Source organism: Camelus bactrianus, chromosome 15, assembly GCF_048773025.1.
Source record: "Camelus bactrianus isolate YW-2024 breed Bactrian camel chromosome 15, ASM4877302v1, whole genome shotgun sequence".
Classification (NCBI taxonomy): Eukaryota; Metazoa; Chordata; class Mammalia; order Artiodactyla; family Camelidae; genus Camelus; species Camelus bactrianus.
In genome coordinates, this window is record NC_133553.1 from 22,995,917 (window position 1) to 23,018,813 (window position 22,897).

At 39.8% G+C, this 22,897-nt stretch overlaps 1 protein-coding gene across 1 annotated transcript in view; it reads right to left on the bottom strand.

Moving 5' to 3' along the window:
* Nucleotides 1-22,897, bottom strand: part of NBAS (NBAS subunit of NRZ tethering complex) — a 277,415-nt gene that overhangs the window by 31,920 nt on the left and 222,598 nt on the right. Inside the window, exons 45-48 of the mRNA XM_010947343.3 lie at nucleotides 22,495-22,713; nucleotides 19,423-19,625; nucleotides 17,240-17,329; nucleotides 5,287-5,482 (exon numbers count right to left, since the gene is read on the bottom strand). Of these exons, the coding sequence (XP_010945645.2) occupies nucleotides 5,287-5,482; nucleotides 17,240-17,329; nucleotides 19,423-19,625; nucleotides 22,495-22,713 (708 nt within the window). The remainder of the gene's footprint in view (nucleotides 1-5,286; nucleotides 5,483-17,239; nucleotides 17,330-19,422; nucleotides 19,626-22,494; nucleotides 22,714-22,897) is intronic.

The window sequence follows — 22,897 nt, forward strand, 5'->3', positions numbered from 1 at the left end:
TAAAGTAGCATCAATCTAAATGCACCAGGGCACTCTGTAAGGAAGCATTTCCATTATTCCAGGCAAATGATTCTGCTTGCACGTAAGCGGGAAGCAGTGTGGTCTAACCATCACTCATGGCAAGAACATCAGACTGAATGTCAAGAGCCCCGGCCTTGCCATTTTAAAGGTGACCTTGAAAACTTCTTTTAAGATTTAATATTCATTTATTTGACAAATATTTACTGCGTGTCTGTAAGATCCCTGTTCTCATGGAATTTACATTCTAATGGAAAGAGAAAGTCATCACATAATAGACAGACAGACACACGGACAGGCAGTGAAGAAGTCAGGAGCGGTAAGTGACTAGAAGAGAATAAAAATGGTCACAAGACAGGTTACGACTCGGTGGATGCAGTCATTTTGGAAATGGTGACATTTAAGATAAAATCTGAGGACATAACCTCTCCCTTTCTGAACGTCCTTTTTTTTTTTTCCTATAAAATGTGACCACTGAACAGGGATGCTTGTGAAAGTGTCTTCCAACTCTAGAAATGCGTGACTTCACGATTATTAGGGATATAGTATCTGTGTAAGGACACATTTTAACATCAAATATTGTCCCACATTTGATTAAGAAAATCATTGATGGCAGTGAGTCTTAGCTTTGAAGACATTTAAGATAACAGTAAATCTTCCGTAAGGAACTAAACACAGATTTGCACACTTAACTTTTCCTACTGATTTTGTCTAAACTCTGACAAAGAAGTGCATATTTTGCTGATGTTTTGGCAGATGAGGCCAAACTGGCCTCTGACCAGAAGGGTTAATATGTCCTTCCAAGCTTCAAAGCAGGCAAAAGACATGAATTTGTAATGAGGTTAGAAGTTGTCTTAAACTAATTCTTTCTGTTGATCACTTACAATCACAAATGCAGACTAAAATTTGACAAGGCAAAAATCAAACTCTAAGCCACATGTTCTTTTTTTACATAAAAACAAAAGAAAAATTGAGCTGATGGGGTCTGGAATTTTTTAAGGAAACATCAGTATTTTGACCTGTATTTTTCATGTGCCAGTTAACTAGAAAATTACAAAACCTGAACAACTCGGATAAATCATACGAAGGGAATTAACACAATACATCCACCCCCTCCCCCTCAGCGTCCCCTCTTCCCACCCCCCACCGCCCTCCAAGCCCGGGCACCTTTCTGGAATGGAAACGAAGGCCTTGCGAGCTGTTGAAAAATGAGGGCCTCTGAATTTTTAATTGTGTTAACTAATTGTTAGAAAACTAGAAATCGCTGTCTCTCTGAGAACCAGTGAGGTAGCAGGCTCCACTGACTCTGTGTTTAATTTTGCAGGAGCTGGCTGGTTTCCCAGCAACACACTGATTTGTGGGGCCACTACTTTGGGCACCTCGAGGATAATTAAATATTAAGTCCCCCTTTGATGTATGCAAAGTCTGCCTAAGAGGATTACCAGTCCCAGTGAAGGTAGCAGTCCCGCATTTTCTGGTAATTGAACATTGCAATGTCATTATCTATTCTTATCTTCACTCTGTAAGAATCCGTCTCTATCCTTAATATTACCATTGAGAATGGAGAAGGCGACAGGGAGAAGTTAAGAAAACAGGAGCGCATGTAATCAACCTTTTGAAGTCTTCTAAGTGACTGAGGCATGGAGGGGAACAAGACAGTTTACTATGTGTCAAAGAAATGACAGACGTGAGCAAACCATCCTCTATCTCTTCAAGTTCAAGGTTCCATTTTACGCACCAAGTAGCCACGGCTCACAATTTAAGAGACTTCTCTAAGACTGTAAAATAACAGTGGAGGGAGGGTGGAGGCACAGGCCTAGGGTCCGTCCGCTAGCGCCCTGATCTTTGCTATTTCCTAGTGAGAGGTAACAGAGCCTTTTAAAAACACTGATGGAGACTACCTCAGATTTAAACCATGGGCAGAGTTTCGGAATGTTGCAGAAGTTGTTGCTATTTCCATTCTGATGCTGCAATTTTTTGGCTTTCACTTTCTAAGTAGCAAGCAGATATTTATAGCTGTAAGGCAGAGTTCCCCCACCAAATTCACCTGCCCTCCAAAGTAGATTTGAATAAGCAATGCCAGGCTTGACCCAGAATACTTAACTTTCAAAGAAGGAGGAGGAAACACTCAGTGATTTAATTTATTTTTGGAAAAGACTATAGACGAATAACATAATTAAATCACTATGGTAGATTTTTTTGGTTATTGAAGTATAGTTGACTTACAATATTAATCTGAGGTATATGACATAGTGATTTGATATTTAATAATTATATTCCATATAAAATTATTATAAAATATTGGCTAAATTCCCTGTGCTTTACATTACATCCTTGTAACTTGTTTATTTTATACCTAACAGTTTGTACCTCTTAATCCCCTTCACCGATCTTGCCCCTCTCCCTCTGGTAACCATTAGTTTGTTCTCTGTATCTGTGAGACCGTTTGTTTTTTAATATTCATTTGCTTTATGTTTTAGATTCCACATACAAGTGAAAACGTACAGTGTCTTTCCCTGACTTAGTCCACTAAGCATAATACCCTCCAGACCCATCTGTGATGTCACAAGTGACAACATTTCATTCTTTTTTATGGCTGAGTAGTATTCCAGTGTGTGTGTGTGTGTGTGTGTGTGTGTGTGTGTGTGTGTGTGTGTGTGTGTGATCTTTTTTATCCATTCATCTGTTGATGGACACTTAGGTCGCTTCCGTATCTTTGCTATTGTCAATAATGCTGCCACAGCCACTGGGGTGCAGGTATCTTTTTAAATGAGTGTTTTTTGTTCTCTTTGGATATATACCCAGGAGTGGACTTGCTGGATCATATGGTAGACCTATTTTAATTTTTTGAGGAACCTCCATAGTGGCTGCACCAGTTTACATTCTTCCCACCAGTGTACTAGGGTTCTCTTTTCTCCACATCCTTGCCAGCCACATGTAAAAGAATGAAATTAGAACATCTTCTCACACCATATACAAAAATAAACTCAAAATGGATTAAAGACCTTAATGTATGGTAGTTTTCTTATTTCCACTACCAAATACTTTAAAGAAACTCAGGTCATTAGCTTCCAAGGACCGGGAAGTTGTTTGTATTCAAGGGGAAAGTAAGAGGAGGTAGAAAATAAAAAAGTGAAGGAGACATGAAATTATTTTTGCTAAAGTTAAGAGACACTCTGTCTGGAGGGATGGTTGAGGGCCTGAAAAGTTCACATCACCAAGGGAAACAGTGATGAAATGAAGAGCAACAAACAGTCTCTGCAAATGAGAGAAAGCAGTTTGTGTTCAGTGACGTTAAAGTGAAGTCAGTTTAGAAAAGTGCCTGGAAAAGAAATCTTAACAAAAGCTAAGATCTCTTAAATCCTGTTTTTGGTAAAAGTTAAGCTAAGATGAAATTAAAATCTTAGAAGTATCCAGAAATCACTGAAATCCTATAAAAGCTGCAAGTTGTTCTTTGAATAACTGGACAATTAAGGAAAATTTATAAGAAGAAATAGTGGTTATACTCATATTATTTCTGAACTATTCAGACTCAAATATCAAAGTGTATTTTCTAGTGTTTCAACATGACAGATAAGATGGATATCTTCGTCCTTTCCTGGTTTCCATGTTCTTTCCTAATGTTTTTGGTACATTGATCTCACATGACATGAGAAACCAGCCTCATCGCCCTGCCAGGCTCCAGCCATCAAGGAAGATGAAATTAAGCAAGGCTGAGAACTTGAAAAATGGAAACTACGTAACAGTAGGAGCATTCATTTGCTTCAGGATGAGGAGAACCTAACATTCCACACGGCAAAAACAACATGATCCAACTTAGAGCTTACCTCAGGGATGTTACGTGAACATCTGTGTTTGTTGAAAACAAGCGTTACCACTAACTGTGCTGAGGACCTGGAATATATTACATAGCCCATTGCATTTGTGTTCAGAAACCTCTTAAAAGAACTTGTTAGCATCTCTTGATGCAATTCAAAGCAAAATGTTGAGAATGAAGAAGCTGATAAGGTCAGGATGCTTCAGAGAGAGTATTATTCAGATATTAGTAACTTTCAATACAATCCATTTCAGCAATTTGGCAAGATTAGAGAACCTTTGATAAGTCCATCTTTTTTGAATCTCAAATTCTCTAACTCTGAAGAAGAGATAACAGTATTTACCTGTTTCTCTCACACAGGAAAATAAGAACAAATGGGATAATTCTGATGATGCTCTCAGATGAGCCTCGAGATATTCTTAATATTTGATTCTTCTTTAAAAAGTTCATTGTTCTTTAAATGAAGCAGTAAAGATATAAATATGTTATAAAACAAAGCTTTAAAATTAGAAGGTACACTGAGTCGGAATCAGACTTCCAGGAAACTCTTCTGCAGATCAGATTACCTGGAAGTCTTATTTTCCAACTTTTATTGGCCTATGGTCTACTCCGCAAGCAAAAGCCCTTGACTGAGGTTCCCGACTCCGAGATCCTATGTCTTCAGGGTGCATCTGTTCAGAATTTAAGCCAAACTTCAAAAGCCACCATATTTCTTTGATTTAGGAATTAGCATTTCCATCTACTCAATCAACAAGCATTTAGGCTCTGAGTGCTTGCACAGCATGCTGAGAGGGCTTCAAAAGATGCTAAGCACATCCTCCAGGGCGTCTGAGTTTTCACGGTAGTGGGGAGACAAAACTTTTAGTAGTAGTAGTAACAACAATAATGACAATAACAACAACAACAACAATAGTAGTAGTAATAGATAATTAAAGCTCAAATGTGTGGAATTCAAGGTTCATTTAAGTTTGAAATGGTCAGGGAAGGTTCCAGAGAGGCAATGGACTAAATGAGCCTTGGAGGATGATGGAGAAACCAAGATCTTGCGTGTCTGCTACATTATGTCTATCCACGTACAGAAGAGAAGGGAGGACATTTGTGTGCCTGGGCAAGGCATGAAAGACACAAATTAGCTAAACTTCACACTGCATTTTCACTCAGATCTGCATTTCTCCAGGGGAAGGGCGAGCCGCCGTGATTAGGTGATACTGTGAAAAATCCTGACTATATGCTACGAGGAGAAAAGGGATACACACGTGTTATGCGAGTGAGGCATCCTCTACTACGTACATTCGAACAGATGGAAAAACGAAAAACAAACTCTGTTGCACATATTTAACTATTACATAGCTGGACTGATGAACACACTGGGCAGTCGGCATTGCCAAGGTGAATATTCACTTGAAGATAGTTTAAAGTGATAAGAAATGAGCAGCCAGAGGCTCCCTTACCTGTCTCTGGGGCCAAGTGGCTTTGACAATGGCTTCCGTTCTAAAGAACACAAGGAGCTTGCCATCCTCCTCTGTCAGGTGAAATGACTGTCCCAAAATCTGCAGCACGTGAATGCGGGGCCTCACGGGCCAGGTGTCATCAGTACAGAAAGGCCGCAGCCACTCCAGCAGGTCCTCAGAGGAAACCAGCTCTTCTCTGCAAAATCAGTGGTTAGAGAGAAACTAGTAAGTCTTTTTCTTTTTTATTCCAGTAATCAAATGTGATGACTAACCTAAGCACTTGTTTGTTGGCTGATTTTATTTTTTTCCTATTGAGAGGAGAAACGTACGTTTTAAATGGCTGAAAGCAAATCGTACTAGGTACTTAAAAACTATGCAAAATGTGATTTTTTTAAAACAGCATCAAATTAAAATGAGCTACATAAAGCAGATAAAAAATAATCAGTATTAATCAACATGTTCTTAGATACTCTGTTTCTTAAGTAAAGTTTATTAAGAAGAATGGCTTATTTCAAAGGTCTGTGAAGATGTTATCCCAGTGCCCATCCAGTTCCCAGGGCTTCACAGACCAACTTCTTGCTGAACAGACCATTAGCTCAATGGGCAGAATTGAAGATTTCCAAATCAGACTGTTTTCATTGGAGCACTGCTTTCAGAGTGGTAAGTGTTTCTACTGTAATAGTTCATGTAGAAGGGAGCTAGTGTCGTGGATACCCAGGTAGGCATTCAGAAAAATCTTTGATTGAAATGTTATTTCAGTCTTGGCAAACAAAATAATCCCTGTAATATAATCTTCGTGGATGGCTTATCTCACCAACTAGTTAATTGACTTGAATCCAAAGGAAAAAAAAAGTATGACATTTCTACTAATGACATTAAGAGCATCAGGCATCATTCTGGTAATTTTATATAAACTATTACTAGTTGATAATAACTATGTTAAGTAAATATTATAAACACTATTTTATTTTTAATTTTTTCCAGTTTTATTGAGAGGTAAGTGACATACAGCATTGTATTAGTTTAAGGTATACACTGTAATGATTTGATATTTGTCTATATCACAAAATAATGACCACAATAAGTTTAGTTAACATCCATCACCTGACAGAGTCACAAGATTTTTTCCCGAGATGAGAACTTTTAAGACCTACTCCCTTAGTAACTTTCAGATATTCAATATAGTACTGTTAACTATAGTTACCACGCTGTCCACGTAAATTCCATTTTATAGTGACATTACATGCCCAAAAACATCTACACCAGTGCAACAGGACCCCAAAGGCGATGTTCTTTCTACTACTTTCCTATGTGATAGAATTTCAATAAGGGGTTACAATAAGGGATTAGAGTATCTCTGAAGATAAAAGTTGAATGGGTGGTTATTAAACAGGGAAGTCTAAAAGGGTTCAGAGAAGGGGGACATTTGTACAACTTTCCATCCAGTGCTAGAATCTCTCTGCTTACATTCCCAGATGGACCCTCTCAGGAAAACCACTAATTTGGTGATGATGTCAATGAACTCCTTTCGGTGACTGTTAAGAGGTCACTCACACAGAAGCCTCCCTTCCACAAGGCCCTGGAGATCCACGCTAAAGCACTGAATTATATAGGTATTGTGACAACCAGATCTTTAGGAGACTCCTAGCAGTAAATCACCTACACTGAGTTCCAAATTTCATGAACTAATAAGACGAGAGGAAATTTTTTAAAACTTGAAGAATAAAATTCTACAATACTACCAAATATTTCTCTTAGTGTGCATTCTATAATATACTTGCCAATACAACCTCATGGCAATTTAAATTAAGAAACAAAGTTCATTATTTGTATTTAGGAATAAAACATATTACAAAACACTATGCACAACTGGTTTAAGCATTTCCTACATTTACAGAAATATCTGTTAGTTTTACCCGAGTGCCCTTAATATGTATCAGAAATGGCAAGACTGGGAGCAAAAGAAGCAGAATGCCATAAATATATCCCAGGTATCTACCATGTGCAGAGCAATCAGACAGTACTGTGTATTATTAAGAGTATTACTTTGGAACTTGCTGGACCTGTGAATCCTGGCCCACCCTTCCCTAACAACTCTCAAAAATCATGAATGTCGTCATTCCCGTTTTATAGTTAAGTAGACAAAGGTCCTAAAAAGTGTGTCTCTTGGAGTCTGTGAAACCAAAACAACATATACAAAGTACTTAGCACTGTATGCGGCACAGAGGGAGGACTTAATAAAAAGGAACCATCATCCAATCATCATCATCATATCAGCATCATCAAAGTACTAGTTTGTACTTGATAATCAAGGATGAAAAATGATACGATCTCTGCCTTCAAAGAACTAGTAGTACAATGGAACAGAAAGGTGCTACAAGCGACTATGCTCTCAATTACTAAAATAATATAAAATTGAACAACTGCTTTGGAGGAAGAGCTAGTAGAATCAGGGAAGGCTTCACAGAGGACGCAGCCTCTGAACGGGGTTATAAAGGACAGATGGAAGGTACACAAATGGAAAGGTGGCAAAATACACTCCAGAGAAAGAGAACAGCAAGGGGAAAATAAGTCAAAGATTTCAAAGGACATCACATGTTCAGGGAGTGATAAAACCACAGACGCCTGGAGGTAAACGGGAGGAGAGAGCTAAGCGAGGAGAGGTCCGCTGACCTGGACCACCAGGAGCTCGCACACCAGGCTCAAAGCGCGATGCAGCTCCACGCTGTGAAAGCACGGGCCCTGTGGTTGTCAGGCCCAGACTCCCCGCTTCCCGACGGCGCTACGCTCACCAAGAAGTTACTGAATGGTCCCAGCCAGCCTCAGTTTCTTACTGGTAAATTGGAGATGGATAACAATCCTTTACCCATGGAGTGGCTGAGAATTAAATACGTAACATGGAATAATAAAGCATATAATACATTATCTGACCCATAACTAAGAACTTCAATTAGTGGCAACAGTGATATTACCGAGGACGATGGTCTGATTTTGTGTGAAATGGGAATGAAGGGGGATTTCTGAGCAGTGAAATATCATAGTCATGATAGTGCTCGGAGAAGTAGGCTGGCGGGGCATGCTTGAGCCCTCCCGTGAGGCCTGCGTGGTCAAATTAAGTATAATTCAGGAGAAGAGTAAATCACGTTTTCGGCTTTGAGCCCAAGCCAATTTCACATCATGAGAAACTGACATTTTGACCTTGCTACCCGTGTTCCAAGTGGGGGCGGGTAGGACGAGCTAGAATGAGAAGAAGGTGGAGTCACGAAGCCCAGATGGAAGTTATAAGAGTAATGTCAGACCTGCATATGGTGAACAAGAATGAAAACTGTTAACAACTATGAAAGCTGACTGTGTGCCATGAATTACATTACTTCATCATCACTCTCTTTTTCATGTATTCTGTTACCATCTCCAGTTTGAAGATGAGGAAACCACCACAGAGGGTTTAATAACTCGTCCACAGTCACACAGCAGGCAGTGGAGCCAATACCTGAGCTTGGACTGTCTTACTGCCCAGTCAATCACTATGCGGTGCTAACCAAATAGGGGCATATTCCAGAACACTGTGGCAGTAGGTTGAATTATTCAGATACTGATGTGATACAGAAGGATTACTATTATCGTGTTTCTAAGTCATTAAATTGAGTTACATTCCTCATACCTTGGACATTTTGGAGAAAACTGCTCTAACTTTTGGTTGATAGTTCAAATACATCATAAAATTACGAGAACTCATTCCTAAAACAGAAGCATTGTGTTCCAGGGGCACCATGTTCCAGATGAGCCTGACTGTATATCATGGAAGTGTCTGTGCTCAATACGGCTACACAGAAATGAGAAGTAACTACAGGAAAAGCCGTCCAGGACAACTACATTCTATCTCCTACAGGTTTTAGCTGCAAAATATTTACATTTGGGTTTCAATTTGAGTTTTTAAAATTCATAGTCACTCTTATGATTCAGCAAATACACACATACAGAGAAAAGCAGAATAAAAGAATTGTCATAAAATGTTACAACTGGTGAATCAAGGGGAAGAAAATGTAGTCATTTTTCTATCTTTGCAACTTTTCTGTGGGTTTGAAAAATTTCAAGGTAAGTAGGAGGGTAAAAAATAACTAATTATGCCTTTTATAATATAAAAAACCAGAATGGGAAGGAAAATGATTCCATTTTTACAGTATTTTATGAAGGCAAGGAGAGGGTTTAATGAGCTTAGGAATAGAAAGAGAACATGATTTCAAAACATTTTTACCTTATAAAAGTTATGCAAATGATTTTATAAGATACAAAACAGATAGTAGAGAAAAACCTCTCATAGTTCATTGCAAATATGCAGACATTTGCTTTTACCTTTTTCCTTATAATGAGGATTTTCAGGGTTGGGGGAGGTTATTTTACTGCACAAGGTAATTCAATACACTATTTTTTAAGAATTAAAAAGGGAACACACATTTCATATAATCAGTTTTGGCCTAAAAGATAAGGCGTCTTCTGAAATATGCAAGTTGCTCTGTTAGCAGGAAAGCTCAAGAGCAGCAACAATGACAACAAAAATAGGTCCCTGAATAATTAACCGGAGAATGTGATGTTCTGTCATGTAATGTAGCATGAGAGGGTATTCACAAAACTACAAAGGGATGGAAGGGAGATGGAAACTAAACAAAGGCAATTACTGAATTAAAGAAAAAGACAAATTCTGAGAATGTTAACAAGCTGATCCTTCATAAGAGTTTGCAGATTCTGCATAGCGTAACATAGGAAGATAACCCAACCTTGAACTTAATTGCTTAAGGTACATTAAAAGAGATAGTAAATATGAAAAGCACTTACATATCACGATGCACTACACAAAATAAGATTATTGTTCTTATTTGAGAATGGGGGAAGGAAAGACTGCATTCAAACAAGAAAAACACAGACCTTTGCAATTTCTTGTAAATATAAATGTCATAGAATTTGAATGCTTGAAGGGAACATAAGGTCATTTTGTCTAATCTTTGATATTGAAGTTATAAACCAGCAGCCAAATTTACATACTGGTTTACACAATATATGCTAATTTTTCAAAATTAAAATATTTTACACAATCAAGATTTTCCACAACAGACACATGAAAAGATGCTCAATATCACTAATTATTAGAGAAATGCAAATCAAAATTACAATAAGGTATCACCTCACACTAGTTAGAATGGTCATCATTATAAAGTCTACAAATGATAAATGTTGGAGAGGATGTAGAGAAAAAGAAACCCTCCTACACTGTTGGTAGGAATGTAATTTGGTGCAGCCACTATGGAGGACAGTATGGAGATGCCTTAAAAAACTAAAAATAGAACTACCATATGATCCAGCATATATCTGGAGAAGACTATAATTCAAAAAGACACATGCACCCCAGTGTTCATAGCAGCACTATTTACAATAGTCAAGACATGGAAACACCCTAAATGTCCATCAACAGATGACTGGATAAAAAAGATGTGGTATACATATACAGTGGAATATTACTCAGCCATAAAAAAGAATAAAATAATGCCATTTGCAGCAACACGGATGGACCTAGATATTATTATATTGAGTGAAGTAAATCAGACAAAGATAAATATTGTATGGTATCACTTATATGTGGAATCTAAAACAAATTCTATTTACAAACCAAAAAGACTCATGGACATAGAAAACAGACTATGGTTACTAAAGGGGGAAGGGCAGGGAGGGATAAATCAGGGGTTGGGGATGGACAGACATACATTACTATGTATAAAACAGATGAACAACAAGGACCTACTGTATAGCACAGGGAACTAAACTATATTCAATTCTTTGTAATAACATATAATGGAAAAGAACCTGAAAATAAATATATGTATGTATGCACATGTATAACAGAATCACTTTGCTGTACACCTGAAACTAACATTGTAAATCGACTACACTTCAATAAAAATGAAAAAGAATTTTTTTCAGCTCTTTTCCCCCAGTTTTATTGAGATATAATGGACATACACTGTGAAAGTTTCAGGTGTACAGCATGATTTGACTTACATATATTGTAAAGATTACCACTGTAAGTTTAATGAAAATCCATCATCTCATACAGATACAAAAAAACAAAAACAAAAACAAAAAAAAACTTTCTTTTCCTTGTGGTGAGATCTCTTGGGATCTACTCTCTTAACAACATAGCTCTTTTTAAGTGCTGGAGGATGAGAACTCACTGGCAGCTGTCTTGTCTCCTTTAGAGATGGCCTCCTGAGCTCCCAAGTTCCCCTCAGCCATCTCCACTACCTGCCTCCCCCTTAAGCCCAGACCACTTGCTCATTTCCATTACCTGCTTGGCCTCAGTAGGAAATGAGTTTGCAAATTCTGATCTGTAAGATGCAAGGCTAGATTAAGAGAGGAAGAAGGACAGGCAGGTGGGCGTGCAGGAGGGAGGGTGGGAGAGGCAAGCACAGGTAACTGTGAATGAGTGAACAGTGAGGGACATAAATACACATACTTCTGGTAGGTCCCTTAACTCAGTTAAGGAATCTGTCCACACACTGTGCATACTTTCCTCGCTACACATGGAACTAGGTGGAACAGACATTTCCCAGGACAATGTCTTTTATTTATAAGCTCCCATGAACCAACTAGGGCACCTGGCAAACAATCAGAGGAAATGAAAATAAATGAATGTGAAATGCGCCAATGGCACTGCAGTAGTATAAACAGCATGACTTCCCCCAAAGCCAATACTCTTGGTGTGCACATAATCCCAATCTCAAACATTAGCTTTTGATAAATACAACGTCCCTGTGGCCGGCTTTCAAATGTATGCCAATCAGAGTATCTTCTTGAGATTCCTTCATCAATCAAAGCATGCATGCATCTCGATGCAGTAAGGCAGAAATGGCAGCTTTGAGTCATAAATAAGGCCTAAGGTGGCCTCAAGAAATACTGCCTTGGTAGAGTGGGTCCCCCATCCTAGGTGGGGACTATGACTTTCAGCAGGGCTCGGCATTCCAGGACACAGAGCACTCATGCACTGTGGGGGCGCCGAGCACATCTGACGATTTACTTTTCCTCACAGAGCGTGAAGAGTAAGAAGAAATCGGATTCAATTTGCTCTAGTGGGTTTGCTTGCTTTGGTTTTTTTTTTTTTTTTTTTTTTGGTCTTTTCTGTGCTTTAAAAATAATGTGAAGTCCCTAGGGAACGCCAAAGAGCTCAATGAAGTCTGAACGATTGGACACTGTTCAATATCCATGAAGCCAGAAGACAGCCGAGACTGGTACTGTGATTAAGCAGCAATTTAAACAAACAAATGAAAACTCCTAAAATACTCAACAGTTTTTGGAAGGCACTCTTGCTTCCTTCTTAAATAGCACACAGAGGAATTCCTCATTAATTGACTGTTTCCTGAGTGGATTTATTTCTGCACATCCTTTTGAGAATCACTAATATACTGGTTCATGCTTGTGGGTTATTCTTGTTAGGAAATTTCTTTAAAGGTATGCGAAGGCAGGGAGAAGACAAGGAAATAAGGCCAAGGCAGAGAGAAGTAGGTGGAAGAGGGGGGAAAACGGAGGGAGATGCCCCTTGACTCAAATGTCAGTCTATGGACTAGGGAGCACTTGGGAGCGGGTTAGAAATGCAGAATTTCAGGCCCCACCCACATCCACCCAAATGAAATCGATGTTTTAAAATCTATATTTTAATTTCTAAGCACAACGATGTTTTTGAGAAGCACTACTTTCCTGTCCATTGCAGGCTCTTTCATGTCAGAAGGAGATGAGATACGGTAAGAGAAATGCACAGAGTGTCCTCACCTGGGCGACCCCGGACGAATGACAAAACCTGTCCGAGCTTCATCTCCTAATCTGTAAAAAGGAGATGGTACCATCACTACTACTACTGACACGACAGGGTGGCTCCGAGGACTTGAGCAAGTTGCTAAATAACCCTTTCAAAGCTCTTGGCACAGAGTAAGCAACACATGTTCATCAGATTTTTGTTTTTAAAATGCACGGTGGTATTTTCTTCATTCCTGGCTTAACGGATATATGATTTCATAACATTATAATTTTAACTTGAATTGCTTTTAAACTTATTTTTCTTAAGCAAACTAATAAACTAATTCTCAACATAAACTAGAAGTTTAAAATATATTATCAAAATATGATGTTACAGATATACATAAATGCAGGCACACCTCCTTTCATGACACTTCACAGATACTGCGTTTCTTTACAAACTGAAGGTTGCTGGCACCCCTGCACTGACCAAGTCCATTGATGTTATTTTTCCAAAAGCATTTGCTCACTTCATGTCTCTGTGTCGCATTTTGGTAATACTCAAAATACTTCAAACTTTTTCGTTATGATTACATTGGTATGGTGCTCTGTGATCAGCGATCTTTGATGTCACTATTGTAATTGTTTTGGCATTTTTTTTAGCAATAAGGTATTTTTTAATTAAGGTACACACACTGTTTTTATCAGACATAATGCTCTTGCACAATTAACAGACTACAGTAGAGTGTAACTTTCATGAACATTGGGAAACCAAAAAATGTGTGTGCCTCGCTTTATTGTGGTGATCTGGAACCAAACCCTCAGAAGCTCTGAGGTATGCCTGTAATGGGAGAAAACATATCTTCATAAAATAAATTTAATATGCATGAGCCTCTGAATAATTAATTATCTTAATCTCATCTTTAATTGTAGATGTTATAAAAGGCTTTTGACACCATTTCAAATCCCTAGAATGCTTCACCCTGCTATCTAGAGGCAAGAATGTGGTTAAACTGAAAAGGAAGTCTGTCTGTACTGGAAGTCCGTCTGATCGCTTCACAGGTGCCTGCCTGGGTGTCGTGGTTTTATGCCGTTTACACTTAACACAAGTAAAAGAAGAGGAAAAGGGGGCTTTAAGGGACAGGCAGGGGCTACAGTTAAAAGGCAGATGATATCTGTACCAATATAAAAAGTCAAAGGAGGCCATTTACAGCATCATGGACCTAGCAATTACCATACTACGTGAAGCAAGCCAGAAAGAGAAAGAAAAATACCATATGCTATCACTTGTAAGTGGAATTAAAAAAAAAAATGATACAGATGAACTTATTTACAAAACAGAAAGAGACTTGCTTATTTACAAACAGAAAGAGACGTAGAAAAGAAACTTATGGTTACCAAAGGGGAAGGTAGGGGAGGGATAAATTAGGAGTTTGGGATTAGCAGCTACAAACTACTATATATAGTAAATAAACAAGGTCCTATTGTGTAACACAGGGAGCCACATTCAGTATCTTGTAATAACCTATAATGAAAAAGAATATTAAAAAAATGTATACATATATAACTGAATCACTATGCTGCATACCAGAAACTAACATAACACTGTAAATCAACTAAACTTCAAAAAAAAAAAAGTAAAATAAAAAAAGCCAAAGGAGGACATGCTGATAATGGCACAAACCTTCTAAAAATTAAGCACAAAACCAAACACTTGGTGGTAGCCATTATACACACGGCCAAACTGACTCTTCTACACCATCTCCCTGTCAGGCATATTATGGGATGGTGTATGCCTCACCTAAGAGTGTGAGTGTGTGTGTGTATGAGAGAGAGGTGACAATGTGTATGAAGAGAGGTGATCGGCCATTTAAACAGATGCCACAGAGGGCAGCGGATGTCCTAATTACAGGGCCGGGACTGAGGCAGGGTGAGGGCACACCAGCCTGGCATGGCCTCCTAGAGGTTAGTCGGTCATGTCAGAACAAGTAATGAGTCACCCAAGAGCGTTACTTGAAAAGAGCTTGAATCCCCATGTCACTCTGAGACCGCACTGGGAATGACGCACTGGGAAGAGCGTGAGTCCAGCAGGCACGCCAGCGGGAAGGGGAACGGAAGCCCAAGGGCATCACGTTTAACTGCGTACACTCAAAAACACCTGGCAGGAATAAAATTATGACTTTGTCTTTCTTCCTCTTTTTAAGTAAACAAAAAAGGTTCATTGAAGTGGTGTTTTGTTTGTTTGTTTTGTTTGTTTGTTTGTTAAGGAGCTTTGTTATTCTCTGTCTCTGGGATGAAAAGTAAGATCTTGTTCTCTCTCTCCCCCAGTGCCTTCCTCTTTGGAAATCGAAGCTTAAAAAAAATAGTCTGCTGGATTCTTCCATCTATCTCGCTGGAAATTCTCTAAGAAAAACACTGCCTTCTAATCTCTCTGAGATGTCCCAGAGGGACAAGACTGAGGGACCCCACTGGAAGGGGCTTAAAGCAGTGCCTGTTAACGTCCCTTTCATCATGTTAGGCCAGAATTCAGGTCAGCGCTCCCTGACAGCAGCTCACTGGGGCAGCGAGCTGGGAACTGACGGATGGGCTGTGATTGGAATGGCAGCAGCTCCACGTACCCTCTAGAAGGTGGCTGATTGACGGTTTCCCACGCAGCATCTCTGCCTGCATCTGTCTCCTGCATCTCCTTCATCTGCCTTGTTCTGGCAGTTTCCCCAGCCTAGAGTACCATTATCCACCTCCTCCTCCTCCTCGTGGACTCAGGGTTCATAGACCAGGTCCAATACCACCCCTTGCGGCCCCTGCCCTGACTTCCCAGGCAGAAGAAGCCCCCACTCCCTTGCTTTCTGCATGACATTCACTGCTCTGCTGCACATAACCTGGGCCATGGGCAAGCTGGTCTTCCCGGCAAGGCTCCAAGCTCTTCCGGATTGGAGGTTACTTCTGACCCAGAACTAACTGTTCACGAAGGAGCACAGAGCATGACGCGCGGTCAACACACAGAACAATGACATTCCTCTTTAGAAATAAGAGGCCTAAGGTAGCTACAGCCAACTCACAAACAGAGGAGTTTAGAAAAACCATGCAAAGCAAAAGGCCGAGTAAGTAGAGGGCTCTGCTCGCCGTGTTTCCCCAGATCCACCCACATGGCTCAGCCTGTGTTCTTTCACTCAAACCTTGGGCACAAAGTGATGCACGGAAATGCGCTAAAAAGGCATCTGAGTGCTAAATTATGACGCAGAGCTGGGCTGGAATCCTGGGTCTGTCTCCCAGGTTTAGTCAGTTCCTCTCTGTGAACCCTTCTATCCTCATCTGAAAACAGCAACAACATGTGCAGCTAACAAAAATCACAACCATTAAATCAACAAAGATAAATGGAAAGAGTTCCAAAAGCAAGTAAGTAAAACAGAAGAGTGTTTATATGTTTTGATCAAAACTGTATAAAAATTTATCTGTACCTGAACAATAACTAGATGGCAATATGCAAAAAAACCCAATTATACTACTGAATAAACTATGAGGGGTTTTCTCAAATATGCTTCATTATTATTACATCGTATTTTCCACTAAAGAAAGAAAACTGGAGTGAGGCCTTCCAGGACTGCCATGGACATCAGACATATGAAAGATCTTTGAAAACTCTGGGACACAGAAAACTGTCACTTTGCTGTTGCTGCTATACCTACCACTACCACTGCACCTGAACAAAAAATTCCTTCTAAAAATGGCATGGAGACACACACTGCCCCAGACTTATAAAGCCCGTATATGCTTAGTCCTCAGACAAGACAGATCTGACATATAAAAGGTTTTTAAAAAAATGACATATACACTCAGGGAATTTCCATACGTAATCATACACTTGGCCCCCTGGAGACGTGCAGCCTTCCTGTCCTCAGAGGCTCAGAGCAGTTTCCTCCCGTGGCCTCCCTCAGAAGGGAGCGCTCCACGCAAGCAGGGCTCAGGAGGGAAGGAGAGTTGTCCTGCTGAAGCAGATGGGGTAAGAGGATGGCCGGAAAATGTGTCTCCAGATGCACAAAGTCCTTGGCTTTTCCTTCAGAAACGCCTAGAAAAGACGCTTAGTCCTGGAAGCTCCATAAACATGGATCGTAAAAGCAATTCAAAGACTCGAGGGACATCATCAAGTCAGACACACAAATTGCTCTAGTCTTACCCCTTGTCCACACTGGCGTGGACTGCGGCGACAACCCCTTCCAGGACGCGGAGCGGGTCTGCCGGCCCCCCAAGGTCAGCACTGCCCTCACTGTGAAGGGAGACAGAGAAGAACGGATTCAGAACAGGATGGTTCAAGTCTCGGAAGCAAGCTGGGCGTTTACACTCGGGTAAACCCAGCTGGATCTCGGCACAGCGTACGGCCGGCTCATAACCCCTCACAGTATATGCAGCCTACTGGTGTGCCAAGTCCTGTACTGGATGCTAAGGATGTGGAGATGAAAACTTCTCTGCCCTGAACACTCACAGTCTAATATACGCTCATTTTCCTATCAAAAGAGTAACAAAAAAAAAAAAGGAAAGAAAAGAGAGTAACAAAACCTACTTGCATTCTGTCATTCAAAAATACATTCAATGGACATTAAATATATGAGCTATTTTAAATATTAAATATATAATAATCATCTAAATTCTCCAGTTGGCCTTTTTTCAAGGCAGTAATATTTACAGGGTACTTACTAGGTACCAGGCACTGCTAAGCGCCCTACACATATCCTGCCCTGGAACAATCTCAGCAGCCCATGAGGCAGGCCCTGTTATTACGCCCATTTTACAGACGTGTATTTCTGGAACTCTACTGAATTTTGAAAATGCAATAGAGGAAAAAGTTTTACGTGAGTTTTCTGAATAATTAAAGCTGTAGGATTGAAACCAACTGCTGGATTCAGTACGCTCACACCTTTGTCATTTTATGCCTACTAAATTTTACTAAACTTCTAAAAGGTAACTGTTATGGGTGCTGTCAACAGCAACTTCTTTTCCTTTGAAAAAGAGGTAGCTGACTTCCTGAAGTTCCCTTTCCTCCCACTACTGAAAGAGTTAATTCACTTTTATTGAACATCTTTTGTGTGCTAAGTGCAATATACCTTAGATCAGAACAAAATCTTTAGCAGTAGAACTGGGTACCGGGAAGGAGAGGGGAGTATGATTTGTCAGAATTTTACAAATGTAAAAATATCACATCATATTTTGATTATTAATGAAAATGTGCAACTTTTGAAAAAATTAGCTAAATTACATTCAAAGTACCAATTATTCAAACTTCTGTATTTGTGAGCTTCATCTAAACCTTAGGAAATAAAAGACAACTGAATCAAAAGATACAAAACATGGCAAATAATTATCTGTCACCATTTGAGTAAGGAAAGTGCCTCTAAAAAACCACCACCAAAACATGATCAGCTCACATGAGAATAAAGCTTTATTAATTTTCACATTTGTTATTTCTTAAAAAAATGTGACAGTATTTTATTTCTCTCCCTATATTTAAAATCATGAGACCTCAGAGCATTCAGGTGAAAGCTGTATGAAGTGGGTAATTAAACTGATAAAGGCTCATTTGATTTCAGTTCAGCTGCTGAAAACTGAGACGCATTTAATCAGAAAGTTCCTCAAGAGCAGCAAAGAAGTACAAAGAACGCTTAAAAGAAGAATAAATTAAACACAACTAAATCTTTTAGCCTAATTGCATTATTCACAGAAAGCACTTGATGCCTCATTATTTTCTTAGCTTAACTTTCCCCTCTCTCCTAATCCTCTTGGAGGCACCCTTACAAAGGTACCAGCGAATCGACAGAAAGCTAGAATTTCTCAATTGTCGGTTTTATGCCATTATTTGCAGGTAAATAACTTCCTAAGATCCTTAACAGATGTCTAGCTTCTTCAGTATATGATTAACCTTGCCTTGCGTACTTCAAAAGAAGCTCCTGGGAACTGTTCTCCCGCTGCTACAGAGAAGGGAATGAGGAAAGACAGCTCTGAGAAGCCACACTGAAGTCGCGTGACGGCCTGACAGTTACCTGTTCCCGTGCCATTTCGGTCTTTCCCGGATTTCAGGTACTATCTGAGTGGGGGAGAGGGTCTACCCGGAGGTTAGCGAGTTTCTTGACGTGTTACACACGATACCAGTGACGAGACATTTGCGTGGTTCCCCATTTTCAAGACATTTCAAGACATGAGACTCAGAAGTCTAATCGCAATCTCTCACTTTTATCAAATACTTCATAGTTTATAAAAATGCTTCTACATGCACGATGATGGTTTACGTTGTAACAACCGTGAAACATGCACTTTTACTGGCAAAATACTGCTTAGGGTTTCCTCAGTGACGATTCTGTCGCCTACCTCAGTGCAGAGACGATTTTCATCACTGCGCTCTGTACTACATCCCTGGGCGAGACGTCGAGGGGGCCAGCGGCCACCTCGAGCAGCTGCTGAATCATTCTCAGAGGCTGCCCGTCCAAACACATGGCCACAGCCTGATCATGAACTTTCTCTTTTTCTGACCGGGACAGATCATAGAGGTAACTGTATTTCTGCAGTGTTTCCTGCAAAGATACGGAATTCAATGTGTAAATATCAAATAGAAATTAAACGTTTCTACATGGACAGAGTGAAACACTCTCAGGAGACTCTCAAAGCAAACGGGGTACGACCACAAACACCACACCGAGCAACAGGTAGTGGTTGTTAAGAGCCTGGTCTCCAGGACCACCCGGACTTGAGTGGAAACCCTTGCTTTACGACTTACTAGTTAGTAAGCCACTGAGATCTCCAATCTCTAGTATCTGTAAAATGAGGATGAGGAAAACTGTGAATAGAGGGTGTTGTTCACATTTAATAAGATAAAAATCAGTCCTTTGGCACAAAGCCAGGCACAAGTAATGCTCGTTACGTGCAAATTTCTCTAGCATTATTATTGTGTTCTAACCATGTTTAACAGTTATAATCTATTAAGCGTCAACTATGTAAACCCACATATTGTACATATGTACATATGTTATCTAATTCAATGTTTATAATTATCCCACAAGGAGTTTTAATTAGCCCCATTTTATCAAAAAGGAAATTGAAGGGTAAAGATGTTCACGAGCGTGCCCAGAATCACACAGCCAGCCACTGATGGAACCAGGATTAGAATCCAAAATTCTGCCTTCCCCACCACACCCTCCCGTCCCACACTGCCTGCCCCTCTTTGATAACAGCTGTAAAAACTAATGTGACAATAAATCATTTAAGAAACAGGACACAAGCTACCAGATATGACCACAAACCAAATATGATAATGTTAATAATGCTTTCCAGGTTTTGCAAGTAATTCTGAATATAACTGCTTTGTCTTTCAAAACAACCATGTGAAAATCGAAACATTAACTGGACATCTGATGATATTAGAGAATTACTATCAACTTTCTTATTTGTAATGGTGGTAGTGATGTTTCAATGTATCTTTGAGAACCAGATATGGAAGGATTTGTGGGTAAAATGAAAAGATGACTTGGTTTTTCTTTAAAATGATCCACCGGAGCATAGGAAGGGTAGGTAGGGGCAGGCATGAAATAAGACTGGCCACATTTTGCTAACTGTGGAAGCCGGGAGTTGGGTACGTTGAGATTTCATGTTACTATTCTCATTGTGAAACTTTCTATTTAAAAAAAAAGCCCATGGGTTAGGCAGGGCAATTATTAATATATCTACCGAGACAAGAGGGAACTGAGGCTCCAATGGACAAAGTGCTTTAACTGAAATTGGACTAACCTCAAGTATGTAAGATGCTCTTTCATTGGCTATATAATTAAAGAGGTTAAAATCAAGGCCTGAACTTAAAAGAGACAAATACATAAGGTTAAGGTTATTTCCAGCATTTGCTGTGATAGTCACCTTAACAAAATCAAATAAGGTCCAGTTTAGGAACCAGAAGAGTCTCCTATTATAGACCATCCATGGTCTAACTGAACATTCGCAAGGAGCCAGCTGGTACCCTTAAATCACAGCCTAGTTCAAGCAAGCAGCTTTTTTGTTACTAACCCCCTGGCCTCATATACGCTACTCTATCCACTGAAAGACCGTACTTGTTCCAAGAAGAGTAATGACAATTCTTCGGATCTGAATACAGAATATGCGATTAGAAAAAATATGTACTAGTAGGTATAAATCACTTTTACTTTAAGAGTCAGATTTTAGCCTAGCTCTTGTAACTATTGTGAATCCCAGCAGGATACAATAAAGACTGGTAAAGCCCATGTGCTCCCCGCAAAGGCGTCTACGCCGCTCATGTCATTATATGATGTTACTCGTTAGACAGGCTAACGGGCACTGAAAAATACAAAATGAAATAAAACTGCTATCGAGCTTCTGAATTCTCCCCCAGTATCTTTTCCACGCATTTATGCGTCTCACACTTATTTTTAAATCTTCCCTTTGTTCGTTATCTGGACTCCTCTCCACTGACTGATCTTTCTAGTCAGGAAAAAAAAAATTTTTTTTTTTACAAGCCAAGAATACAATTTGATAAACAAGTAAGGTTTAGGAAAAATAGAAGAGGAGGTTAGTGGCCACTTATAGGTTCATTTACCATCGCATTAAAGGGCAAGTGGAGTATTTCTTATGTACCTAAACACTGTTTTCACCTAGGTGAAAACTATTTACTTATTTGTCAACTTTTCAGTCACGGAAAATAGTGTTAGAATTCTCACGATGGTGATAAGACAACAGAGAAGCTCCGGAGGCCACAGGGGTCCCCTCACGTGGTCCCAGCTCCCTGGTCCCCAGCCTCGTCACGGCAGGGGCTCCTCATTCCCACCAGGGTGCTTTCTGAGATGCCACGAAGGTCTCAAGTAGAAACCAACTACGAACAATCTTATTAGCCAAAACAAGTTACATCAATAATAAAGGTATATTGGAAAATGCAACATAAAAACAGGATGAGTACATGTAATTGGGGGGAAAAAAACCGTTGAAGCATATGGATGGCTATTTCTGAATTTTTCTGAAAATGAGAGGGGAAAAAAATCTATCGTTATTCAACTGGAGAGCAGAACACCTACCAGCTGGAAGTGGAGCCTGAAAACCAGAGGCTTGATCATTTCTCAGCTTTAGTGACCACTCCCCCGGCCCCGGCTCCATCCTGGCTTCAACTCAGGCCCCTCCTCTCCCACCCCTCCCACCTCCTCGCCTCCTTCCTCCACAGGTTATCGACTGTCTTAAATGACCTAGAATTCCTCCTAAAGCAGTAAAATCCCAAATGACAATCAAGAAATAATGAAGAGGTTAAAGGACAAAGGTTTGAGGATGATTTTCAAAAATATCTGCAAGACTGAAAACCCTGTCAAAACTGCAAACACAGCCTTAAAGGGTAAATGAAAGCACACGCTGTATCATCCGAGACAGTGTGCAGAGGAAGTTCTCACGCAGTACCTGCTCGCTGGTCCTCAGAGAAACGATGAAGCTGTGGTTGAGGGTTTCCAGGTGAGCCAGTGATTTCTCCAGATGATCCAAGGCATCGGTGTAGGTCGTTTTTGAATCGGTAGCTTCTTGAACATCTTCTTCTGAACTTCTTTTCCTTGGTTTCTCAATAAAATGTTTGACTGCCTTAACAGCCTTTCCAGTCATTTCCTTACGTGTCTCCACAGAGAGCTTCAGCCAAAAAAAAAAAAAAGCAACTGAACAAGAGTGACACAAATCACCCTACATTATTATCTCTGGCATATTTAATAAGGTATTAGTGTGACAAAGAGAACAAATGTGAAATTTTAATACTTACAACTTCCTTACAACTTCAGTGAATAGGACTTTTGCTACACTACTTTTTTCTTATGTG